Source organism: Mustelus asterias, chromosome 1 (assembly GCF_964213995.1).
Source record: "Mustelus asterias chromosome 1, sMusAst1.hap1.1, whole genome shotgun sequence".
NCBI classification, from domain to species: Eukaryota; Metazoa; Chordata; class Chondrichthyes; order Carcharhiniformes; family Triakidae; genus Mustelus; species Mustelus asterias.
The window spans coordinates 156,500,548-156,513,536 of NC_135801.1; the positions used below are offsets into that span (position 1 = coordinate 156,500,548).

General features: G+C 42.6%; 1 protein-coding gene across 1 annotated transcript in view; it reads right to left on the reverse strand.

The window, feature by feature from the left end:
- Window positions 1-1,001: 1,001 nt before the first annotated feature.
- LOC144511786 (aquaporin-3-like) overlaps window positions 1,002-12,989 on the reverse strand; it is a 28,393-nt gene continuing 16,405 nt past the window's right edge. The window contains exons 4-6 of the mRNA XM_078242154.1: window positions 5,638-5,756; window positions 3,726-3,943; window positions 1,002-1,176 (exon numbers count right to left, since the gene is read on the reverse strand). Coding sequence (XP_078098280.1) covers window positions 1,002-1,176; window positions 3,726-3,943; window positions 5,638-5,756 — 512 coding nt within the window. The remainder of the gene's footprint in view (window positions 1,177-3,725; window positions 3,944-5,637; window positions 5,757-12,989) is intronic.

Genomic DNA, 12,989 nt, shown 5'->3' on the forward strand with positions numbered 1-12,989 from the left:
TGGCCGGAACTCTACCACCTCGCCCACCACGGAATCGGTGTGGGCGCGGTCCGAGGTCAACGAGGAAAACTCCATTAACCTCAGGCGGGAATTTCCGGTCGCGTCCAAGTGAGGCCATAAAATCCCGCCCATTAGGTTAAGAGATAGGTCAACAGAGATGATTTGGTAAACATTTAAGGGGATATTTAAAAATGCACAGAATAGATACATTCCAACTAGTAAGTCCAAGGGATGTTAGCTATCTAGAAAGGTTAAAGAGGCAACTTATTGAAACATATAAGATCCTGAGGGACCTTGACATGGTTGGATGTGGGGAGAATCTTTCCTCTTGTGGGATAATCTAGAACTAGGGGTCACTGTTTAAAAATAAGGGGTCGGCCATTTAAAACATAGAAGATGCAAAAACTATCCAGCATGCTCAAAGCTATCAGATATGTCCACCCCAAACATGAAAATCTAACCCCGAGTGTTGCATTATTTAGTCATGACTATGTGACTTGCATCTTGTCCTTTTCTTTTCAGCTTTGGTGATTTTCTCCATTTTGAGCCAGGAGCTTAATATCAGTCTCTCAATAAATAGAAACTCCAGTATTTGTATGGAATGAAATGTAATTATGTGATCAGGGTCGGTTCCTACTGGATACTGTTACTGCTTTGTCATTTAAATTGATGAAATACAGACTCTATTCGCCACCAATCCTTCGAGTTCTACACTAGTTCATTTAATTCATAACAAAATATACAAAACAGATTACAAGTTCAGAAAATGTTAAAAATTATGTAAAGATCTCTCATCATACATATTTCTCCTTCACATTAGAAATTCACAAAAAAGTGATTTCACACATAATAAAGATAGAGAATATTTTGAAAGTGTGAAAACAAATGCAATACTGAAAGGGATGTACATGGTGTTTGACTAGATGAATAAAGTATGAATATTGTGAAGATTACTGAAACAAAATTCTGCAGCAAATTATAGTCCAGTTGTTGTTTAATTGTCAGCGCCTTCCCTTTGGTTTCTGGCTCATTAACTTTACATTTTGTTCTCCATTGGGTGGGCAGCTGCTTCTTGCTTCATCTCGCAGTCCAACAATGAACTTATAGATCAGAACACCAAATATGGCACCAATGATTGGACTGGCAACTGGGATCCAAAACCAATAGTTGCCAGCACTGAAAACAAAAGAGAAACATGACAAAGGAGGACTTTCAAAATGAAATGAGAAAATGTTATCAGAACTTGTCTTCAGCACATAAACAAATCAGTTTAGCAATCCCATTGTCGATGGCATTTCAAGATTATCAACATTGTGGCTGAAAGAACAAGGCTGTGGCAATGGCTCTTTGATAAATGGCTCATCATCTGACACCCCAAAGCTTCATCATTATCTATAAGGATCAAGTTAGGAATGCAGTGGAACACTCGCCACTCATCTGAATGATTTAACATTGTTCACAAAGTTTAGCAAAACACTCAAGAAGCTCAACACCATCCAGAACAAGGCAATCAATTTGATTGGCATCTCTGCCCAGAGATGTTCTATTCAACCCCGAGGTCACTGCAGTAGGTATTAATTACAAAATACACTGCAGCAACTCATCCAAGTTACTTTTTTTAGCATCTCCTAACCCTGTGATCTCTACCATGCAACAAAAAAAAGACTACTAATATCACATGTACACCATCACAAAGTCCTCTTTCATTTACCCAAACATGGGCATGTTTTCATTGTCTCTGGAAGTCCCCACCTAATACCATCATGGGATCAGTATCATTTCAAACATTGCAGTAGTCAAAATGATGCCACACATTCAGACAGATTATAAACACAGTCAATGCCAGAGTCACTCACATCTCACAAACAACAAGTTCCCCTAAATATCTCAACGTAGTCATGAACTGCTGAACTGTTGTCTTTGCTAGGATGTTAAAGGGACTTCTGCCCAATGCTGACAGCAATAGCCTTTATAATTTAAGTCAGGCTTTAAGAGAGCACTTTCTATTGGTTATTCCTTGCAAACTGAATCTTACGCATCTCCAGGAAAGGCTCTCAGGCAATCTCCAATGTTGGTCGAAATGATCTGTGGCAAGCTTTACCTCTCCAGAGAGTGGGGATAAAAGGGTTTTTTTCAGGATGGTAGCTTGTGACTAGTGGTATGCCTCAGGGGTCAGTGCTGAGACCAGAACTTTTCACAGTATACGTTAACGATTTGGAGGAAGGCACTGTTGCTAAGTTTGCAGATGATACAAAGATAAGTAGAGGGACAGGTAGCATTGAGGAAACAGGGGGCTGCAGAAGGATTTGAACAGGTTCGGAGAGTGGGCAAAGAAGTGGCAGATGGAATACAATGTGGAAAAGTGTGAAGTTATGCACTTTGGAAGGAGGAATGGAGGCATTGACTATTTTCTAAATGGGGAAATGCTTAGGAAATCAGAAACACAAAGGGGCTTGGGAATCATTGTCCAAGATTCTCTTAAGGTTAACGTGCTGGTTCAGTCGGCAGTTAGGAAGGCAAATGCAATGTTAACATTCATGTCGAGAGGGCTAGAATACAAGAGCAGGGATATGCTTCTGATGCTGTATAAGGCTCTAGTCAGATCCTATTTGGAATATTGTGAGCAGTTTTGTGCCCCATATCTAAGGAAGGGTGTGCTGGCCTTGGAAAGGGTCCAGAGGAGGTTCACAAGAATGATCCCTGGAATGAAGAGCTTGTTGTATGAGGAACAGTTGAGGACTCTGGATCTGTACTCGTTGGAGTTTAGAAGGATGAGGGGGGATCTTATTGAAACTTACAGGATACTGAGAGGCCTGGATAGAGTGGACGTGGAGAGGATGTTTCCACTAGGAAAAACTAGAACCAGAGGGCACAACCTCAGGCTAAAGGGACGATCCTTTAAAACAGAGATGAGGAGGAATCTCTTCAGCCAGAGAGTGGTGAATCTGTGGAACTATTTGCCGCAGAAGGCTGTGGAGGCCAGATCATTTGGTATCTTTAAGACAGAAATAGATAGGTTCTTGATTAATAAGGGGATCAGGAGGTATGGGAAAAAGGCAGGAGAATGGGGATGAGATAAATATCAGCCATGATTGAATGGGGAGCAGACTTGATGGGCCGAGTGGCCTAATTCTGCCCCTATGTCTTATGGTCTTTGAGGAGAAAATTGTTCAATGCGTGGTCTAGAAGATGTTACATTTCAAAGCTTGGAAACTGAATTTTTCTGCCAAATGGAATCAATCCTATGACCAGACTGGAGTATTGATTACCTCCAAAAGCCACAATTCTCTGGTGACAATATACTCTCTGTGCCCAGGCAACAATTCTATAAATGAAGAGGAAAACCCTTCTGAACAATGCCTTTCCACCAGGAGTCAAACACTTGGAAAATATCAAGCTTCATGACCAATGACAGTGATGGGCATAATGGTGAGATGACTGGCTTTTTGCTAATATCTCATTGGATTCTCTGCCCTGTTCAGTTCAAAAATAGATATCTAGGAACCTTTAAATTCAGCTTTGCTATTCCTTAAGTGTCAGGAACAAACATATTTAGCAATTCCACTGGGGTGTTGTTGAGGATGGCATTCAATTTTCCTAAAGAAGACATTATTGAACGTACCATTATCATTTAATGGTTAACAGTAATCCTACATTCTCATCAAAACATATTCATTCTAATTGAAAACGAATGTCTACAAATAAGAAACAATAATAAAACATACGTGAAAACTTCAGATCCCCAACCAGCAATCGCAGTGAACAAACGGGGTCCAATGTCTCTGGCAGGATTCAATGAGTACTGGGAGTTTGAACCCATTGACCATCCAATCATCAGAACTACACAGCCAATGGTAAAAGCTTCCAGTCCTGTTGGCACTAAGTTGTTCAACGGGTCCACAATGATCAGGATGCAAAGTATAAGTGCTGCCGTCCCAATTGCCTGTGTTTAGAAAAAGAGAAATCAAATTTAAACCTCAAAGTTTTCCTGTACTTACTTTCCACATCAAATCTACAGCACCTTTTATTTAATTTGCTACCGAAAGAAATGTCTGAATTGTGATTAATTCTCTGGAATTCTCAGGGGAGGCGATGGCCTAGTGGTATTATCACTCAACTATTAATCCAGAAACCCAGATAATGTTCCGGGGACCCAGGTTTGAATCCCACCTGGGCAAACGGTGGAATTTGAACTTAATAAAAAATAATAAATAAGAGCCTACCGATGACCATGAAACCATTGTCATTTGTTGTAAAAACCCACCTAGTTCACTAATGTCCTTTAAGGAAGGAAATCTACCATCCTTACCTGGTCTGGCCAACATGTGAGTCCAGAGCCACAGCACTGTGGTTGACTCTCAACTGCCTTCTGAAATGGCCTAGTAAGCCACTCAGTTGTAACAATCACTACAAAGTCTCAACAAAGAAATTAAACCGGACGGACCACCTCGCATCAATCTAGCCACCGGAAAAGACAACGGCAAAATAAACAGCCCTGTCGACCCTGCAAAGTCCTTCTTACTAACATCTGGGGGCTAGTGCCAAAATTGGGAGAGCTGTCTCACAGATAGTCAAGCAACAGCCTGAAAGTCATTCTCACAGAATCATACCTTACAGATAGCACCCCAGACACCACCATTACCATCCCTGAACAGTCGCTGAAGGTTGGCATGGAGGCACAGCAGGTGGTGAGGAAAGCTAATGGTATGCTGGCGTTCATAGCAAGAGAATTTGAGTATAAGAGTAAAGATGTTTTGCTGCAGTTATACAGGGCCTTGGTGAGGCAACACCAAGTGTGCAGTTTTGGTCTCCTAGTCTGAGAAAGGACATTCTTGCTATTGAGGGAGTCCAGCGAAGGTTTACCAGACTGATTCCTGGAATGGCAGGGCTGACGTATGAAGAGAGACTGGATCGACTGGACTTGTACTCACTGGAATTTAGAAGAATGAGAGGAGATCTCATAGAAACATATAAAATCCTGATGAAACTGGACAGGCTGGATGCGGGAAGAATGTTCCCGATGTTGGGGAAGTGCAGAACTAGGGGTCACAGTCTAAGTATAAGGGGTAAGCTATTCAGGACTGAGATGAGGAAGAACTTCTTCATTCAAAGAGTTGTGAACTTGTGGAATTTTGTACCGCAGAAAGCTGTTGGGGCCAGTTTGTTAAATATGTTCAAGAGGGAGCTGGGCGTAGCCTTGGTGGCTAAAGGGATCAAGGGATTTGAAGGGAAAGCGGGAATGGGATACTGAAACTGTATGATCAGCCATGATCATATTGAATGATGGTGCAGGTTCGAAGAATTGAATGGCCTACTTCTGCACCTATTTTCTATGTTTCCAATATATATGGGACCAAGTTCCAGAGAACTAAAGCAGACTTTCTAGCCAGCCCACTTCACTACTGGACGGCCTCCATGGCCACATCCAACCAATGTCCGGGTACAGTGGGCTGACTTGATCCCATCCCGCCCTCACTGGACTGAATATAATGCAAACAGGGGCATTTATACAGAGATGTGTCTTGTCCTTGAGCTTCCTGCCTTGAGAGTGAAAATCTGGCCCAGATTGTGAGATGACAAGTTTGGAGTCTCTATCATATTAAATGCATATAATTTATTGAAGTTCTGCTCTCTTACCTGATCAAAAATGCCATTTACTGCACTCAAATGTTCATTTGGATAAGTAGTAAATATTCCAGCAGTAGCATTTGCTCCAATTACTGTTAGCTGTTTATTACCATAATGCCACAATTTATCTGTAATGATATAATTATTAAGAGAATGTCGTTTTGAGATTCATTTTCTTGGTTTTTTCAACAGACACTTGTCGCCTTCTCAGGACAAAGGAAAATATTATCCCCCTGAACTTCATTTTGATTACAAAGATAAAAAAGGTAACAAAAAAACTTGACACTGAAAATAAATACAGCATAGAAACTATCATCAATAAGCAACTTAACAAAGCCTAAAGCAGAGTACCAAAGACAAAGTAAAGTTTATTTATTAGTCACAAGTAAGGCTTACATTAGCACTGCAGTGAAGTTACTGTGAAATTCCCCCAGTCGTCACACTCCGGTGCCTGTTCAGGTCAATGCACCAAACCAGCACATCTTTCAGACTGTGGGAAGAAACCGGAGCACCCGGAGGAAACCCACACAGGCACGGGGAGAACGTGCAAACTCCACTCAGACAGTGACAGTGACCCAAGCCGGGAATCGAACCCGGGTCAAATCCTTCTAGTGCCATGCGGTGACATTGAAGGTCGGACTGAGAAGAATGTCACAGTTGGGTCAGCGGGCATTCTTGCTTCTGGCTGATCTTCCTGGAGGTGAGTCATCACCGGTAGATACCATCCGTATTACCTGATAGCAGCAAATAGCCAAGCCTACAGAAGCCTGTGAAGCAGCAGTGCTAACCACTGTGCTACCGTGCCGCCCACCTCAAGCAAAATAATAAAAGGGTGAATTTTACGAATCTAAAATGGTTGTTCACAATAGATACTTCCCAAGAAAGTGCTTTTGTTTTATTTTTGACTTCAATGTTAGCTTTGAACTCCTCGATAGAGCTTTGTATGCTAAGGATGCATTGGTCAATGAGAACACAGAGTTTTTCAGCCATGCTGTATCTGCCCCCAGAGGAAAGGAGCCCCTTGAGAGCATCTCCTCCTCCAGATAGCTTTTTCAACAAGCTTCAGATGGACTATAATATTCCTATTCCTAATATTCCTGTACAACTATTATGAGGGTCCAGAAATCTCTCATTAGTAATGTATCACCCACCAAAGAGTATACGGAGATATGTTCATGAGTGAACGATACAGGATCACAGAATACAGAAGACTATATGAGACAGTTGTAGTGTAGCAAGGTAAGGCTTGAATCAGGTCAGTGAACTAACAAAGGTTTATTAACAGAATAACTATACATATTACAGAGCCAGGAAAAAGGTCTTAACTCCACAGGCCCAAAACTCCCGGAACTGACCGGAACAAGCCCAGGCAAGTCTGAGTGAGTCCCCAACTCGGCTCCCAATTGGACGAGTGACCTTTCAAGAAAACGCTCCTTAAAGGGCTACTATACCACTTTCAAGAAAACGCTCCTTAAAGGGCTACTATACCACACCGCAATAAACTACAATGAAGTTTGTTAAAGAATCGAACGTGCAATTCAGCTTGGTGAGACAATAGATCACAATGCTTAAGGTACTAGAAAAGATGGCTCTATAGAAAATGCAATCTTATTTCCAACAGAAACTTTAGTTTTTAAATCCAAGTATTGTTACAGTAAAATCTATAAGTAGGATATCCATCAGGTATTAAAGTAATATTTACATTAATTCTCCAATTGAAGACTACAGAGTTATTGAGATGACTGTGCAGTTAAGGAGAGAATTACGATCACTGTCATCTAATAGTGTACCTTTACTGTGTGAGGCACTGGAGTGAATTCAACAAATCTAAAATTCCACTGCATGCTCTCAATATTTATGGTATTTCTCGAGGTTGCATATCTCATTTCTTATGCATGGGGGTGGTATCTCAATTGTAATTAAGTTAGGCCCTTTTATATCCCTAAGTAGGTTGTAGCACTGTTAATTTCTAAGTAATATCTGTCCTCTTTGATTCCTAAGGAAGGTTATGTATCTGTTAAATTTCCAGGTAAGGTCTGTGCCCATCAATTCTAAGGAGGCCAGACTATCAAATTATTTTCATTACATGTCTTGCTGTGGTTCAGATTCGAGTATGGGCTAGCTCTGTAAAACAAAATCAGCGGATTGTGGTTTAGGGCATTCAGCATTAAATCATCTTATCAGCTGTACACTGTGTAGCTTTCCCGGGCAGCTTGTGAAAAAAAAACCTGTTTTACCCTGTGGATGTGAATCCTTCTCATCAGGAAACATCATTATGGTTGTGAGAAGAGATGAGTAACTTCTTGCAGTGGTTGATGAGTGTGCAATGTGAACAACGTTTTATCTTTTAAAAAGACGAACCCTTTTTAATTTTTTCAGCCTCCAATCATAGGAAAATAACTTTTTTTAACGTTAGGACCCCTTATTACTGGATTCAATTGGACAGATTATTTCACAATTGACCATCATGAGGACGTGGAGGGGCAGCCGGGAGAAAGAGAAGGAGAGAAGATTGCAGAGAGCTGAAGAGAATAGATGGGCCAGGAAGTTGATCACAGAGGTCTGAACAGAATGGAGTAAAGCTGAAGTTTATTTATTAGTCACAAGTAGTACATTAACACTGCAATGAAGTTACTGTGAAATTCCCCTAGTCGCCACATTCCGGCACCTGTTCGGGTCAATGCACCTAACCAGCACGTCTTTCGGACTGTGGGAGGAAACCAGAGCACCCGGAGGAAACCCACGCAGACATGGGGAGAATGTGCAGACTCCACACAGACAGTGACCCGAGCCGGGAATTGAACTCAAGCCCCTGGCGCTGCGAGGCTGCAGCGCTAACCACTGTGCCACCGTGCCGCCCACTGTGGTAGGGCGGAGGTGGAGGGGAGAGGATTTTTGGAATCATGGAGGACATCAGGAGGCCACTGGATTGTGGAGGTGAGATTTGCTGGGGCTGGTGGTCACTCACTGAGAGGTTAACAGGTTTTTGGGGGGCCGGGAGGAAAGGCATGCCTGCTCCTGGAAAAGAGTTTATCTGTTCAATGCAATAATCCTCAGCTTAAGATTTCCCATGGCCTGGGAGACCTGTCGAGCCAAGGTTAAAATGGAAAAATCTGAAACTCACAGCCGTATTAAAATATTGAAAGTCCTGCCTCGGGGGGGGGGGGGGGGGGGGGGGGGGGGATCTATAACATGTATAGTAAGAATATTAGCAATATCTTCTATCAATTACAAACAACAGCAAAACAACCATGATAATATACAACCCTTAACGAATATAGGAGCTGACCCAATCAAACCAATCCCATAAACAAGACCCTTCAAACAGGTTAAATACGGCATAGACTAATGCTCACGTGATCTGGAATTGAGTTCTTTGGATGAAGTCAGGACAGCTTCCCAAAATACCTGGGACTCGAGGCAAGTCGCCAACAGCAGCTTCCCCTCTTCAGAAAGGCAAGACCTCGCTTTCAGATAACCAGCAGAATTTCCAAAACCAGGAAGAGAGAGGGAGAAACCTCCTTCCAGCTTAATGTCCTTCCTAAAACACAACTAAAACAGCAGCTCAAACTCAAAATGAAAGCTTAAACTCACTGGAAATGAAAAAAAAACCTGTCCAAAAACACATGACTGTCCTCCTAACAATGCAGGATTATAAACAACCCAGAGTTCAAATAAACAGAGTCCATTTAAACTATTGAAATAGCAATAAAAGGACATCTTCATGACATTAGCTAAGGCTGTCAGCTGAGAAACACCGAAGCTGTGAGAGCTGCAGAGATCATGATTTAAAAAAGAAACCTTTCTTAAAGATACACTAACGTCACAGTATATGAAAAGAAAAGGATTGGCGAAGACAAACCCTTACAGTCAGAAACAGGGGAATTTTAATGGCCGACCAACTAAATAAATGCTTCAGTTATGTCTTCACAAAACAGTACACAAATAATGTCCCAGAAATGTTGGGGAACACAGGGTTTAGTGAGAAGGAGAAACTGAAGGAAATCAATATTGGTAGAGAAATGGTTGGGGAAATTGATGGCGAATAAATCCCCAGGGCCTGATAATCTACATCCCAGAGTAGTTAAGGAAGTGGCCTGGGAAACAATGGATGCATTGGTGGTCACCTTCCAAGACTCTATAGACTCTAGAATAGTTCCTACGGATTGGAGAGTAGCTAATGTATCCTCACTATTTAAAAAGGGAGGGAGAGAGAAAACAAGGAATTATAGACCAGTCAGTCTGACGTCGGTGGTGGGGAAAATGTTAGTGTCCATTATCGAAGATTTTATCGCAGAGCACTTGGTAAACAATGGTAGCATCGGACAGAGTCAGCGTGGATTTATGAAAGGGAAATCATGCTTGTCAAATCTACTGGAATTCTTTGAGGATGTAACTGGTGGAGTTGATGAGGGGGAGCCAGTGGATGTGGTTTATTTGTGCTCTCAGAAGGCTTTCGACAAGGTCCCACAAAAGAGATTAGCATATAAAATTAAAGCGCATGGGATTGGGCTTAGTGTATTGAGATAGGTAGAAAACTAGTTGACAGACAGGAAAAACAGAGCGGAATCTTACCAAGACAATGACAAAGTGTCAGGGTCTAACTGAAAACCAGTGAGTTTCTCTCTGGAGGAACAGGCCGGATTTCTCTCCAGATCTTATGCCCTTGGTCCATATCCCTCTATTCCTTGCATGTTCATGTGCTTAGCTAAAAGCCCCTTAAACGCTCCTACTGTATCTTTCTCCACCACCATCCCTGGCAGCGCATTTCATACACCTTACGCTCTGTGTAAAAAACTTGCCCCTCACATCTCCTTTGAACTTTCCCACTGACACCTTAAGTGCTTGCCCCCTTGTATTAGACATTTCAACTCTGGGGAAAAGATTCTGTCAATGCCTCTATCTATACCTCTCATAATTTTATAGACTTCTATCAGGTCTCCCCTCAGTCTCTGCCGCTCCAGAGAAAATAATTCTAGTTTGTCCAGCCTCTCCTTATAACTCATACCCTCTAACCCAAGCAGCATCTTGGTAAACCTCTTCTACAACCTCTCCAAAGCCTCCACATCCTTCCTGTCATGTGGCAACATGAATTGAACACAGCACTCTAAGTGCAGCCTAACTAAAGTTTTATAAAGCTGCAACATGAAATCCTGACTCTACATTCAGTCCCCCAGCCAATAAAGACAAGCATGCCATAAGCCTTTTTTACCACCCTATCTACTTGTGTGGCCACTTACAGGGAGCTATGGACTTGAACCCCAAGATCCCTCTAAACATCAATGCTGTTCAGGATCCTGCCATTAACTGTATACTTACCCTTAACATTTAATCTCCCAAACTGCACCACCTCCCACTTGTCTGGATTCAACTCCATCTGCAATTGCTCTGCCCATATCTGCAACCGATCTATATCCCGCTGTATCTTTTGACAATCTTCTACACTATCCACAACTCCACCTATCTTTGTGTCATCTACAAACTTATTAACCCATCCATCTATGTTTTCATCCAAGTCATTTATATATATATATATCACAAACAGCAGAGGCCCTAGTACAGATCCCTGCGGAACACCGCTAGTCACGAACCTCCAGCCAGAAAAACACCCTTCCACCACTACTCTCTGACTTCTATGGGCAAGCCAATTCTGAATCCAACCAGCCAAGTCTCTGTGAATCCCTTGCATCTTAATCTTCTGGATGAGCCTACCATGAGGGACCTTGTCGAAAGCCTTACTAAAATCCATGAACACAACATGCTCTATCCTCATCAATCACCTTCGTCACCTCCTCAAAAAACTCAATCAAGTTAGGAAGACATGATCTGCTTCACATAAAGCCATGCTGACTTTCCCTAATTAGACCATGCTTTTCCAAACGTGCGTAAATCCTATCCCTAAGAATCCTCTCCAATAGCTTCCCAACCACCAATGTGAGACTCGCCTGTCTATAATTTCCTGGATTATCCCTTTTTCCTTTCTTGAACAGAGGAAAAACATTAGCTACTCATCAGTCCTCCGGGACGTCTCCAGTAGCCAGCGAGGATACACAGATCTTAGTCAGGGCCCCAGCAATCTCCTCTCTTGCATCCCTCAGTAACCTGGGGTAGATCCCATCGGACCCTGGGGACTTATCCACCTTAATGCTCTTCAAGAGACCAAACATCACTTCTTTCTTGATCTCAAAATGCTCTAGCATATTAACATGCTCCACACGAATCTAACTATCCGCCATGTCCTTCTCCTTGGTGAATACCAATGTAAAGTACTCATGGGCGGCACGGTAGCACAGTGGTTAGCACTGCTGCTTCACAGCTCCAGGGTCCTGGGTTTGATTCCCGGCTCGGGTCACTGTCTGTGTGGAGTTTGCACATTCTCCTCGTGTCTGCGTGGGTTTCCTCCGGGTGCTCCGGTTTCCTCCCACAGCCCAAAGATGTGCAGGTTAGGTTGATTGGCCAGGTTAAAAATTGCCCCTTAGTATCCTGGGATGCGTAGGTTAGAGGGATTAGCGGGTAAATATGTGGGGGTAGGCCTGGGTGGGATTGTGGTCGGTGCAGACTCGATGGGCCGAATGGCCTCCTTCTGCACTGTAGGGTTTCTATGTTCTATTTCTATGTTCTATTTAGGATTATATTAATTGGAGTTTAGAAGAATGGGGGCGAGGGGGGCGTTGTATCTCATAGAAACTTATAAAATTCTAACAGGATTAGATAGGGGAGACGTAGAAAGGATATTCCCAATGGCAGGTGGATCGAGAACCAGGGTTCACAGTTTAAGGATATCAGATAGACCATTTAGGACTGAGATGAGGAGACATTTCTTCACTCAGAGAGTGGTGAGTTTATGGAATTCGCTACCACAGAAAGTAACTGAGGTCAAAACATAGTTTGTTTTCAAAAAAGAATTAGGTATAGCACTTGGGGCAAAGGGAATCCAAGGATATTGGGGAAATTGGGAACATGTTACTGAGTTAGATGATCAGCCAAGATCATAATGAATGTTGGAACAGGCTCAGAGGGCCTCCAGCTTCTATTTTCTTTGTTTCTCTGAGGCAAATTGGTTTGGGTTTGAATGATTTACATTTTTACTTTCCACTGCCTTCGAGCAAAGCAGATCAGCTGCATCATGTGATCTCAACACAATATTGCTCGTGTCCCTGCTGTGCACAGAAGTAGCCAGCAGCACAGAATCCATTACAGTGATGGTCATGAGGAGGGAGCACCACATTTGCCTGCTGCCCACCTCCAACAGAAACAGCGTGGGCAGGTTGAGAATTGCAACTTCATGCAATGGGCCGGGCGCAATTTTAATCCGCGATGTCTTTGGCTCACATTCGATCATCTCGTTCCTCTCAGCTCTT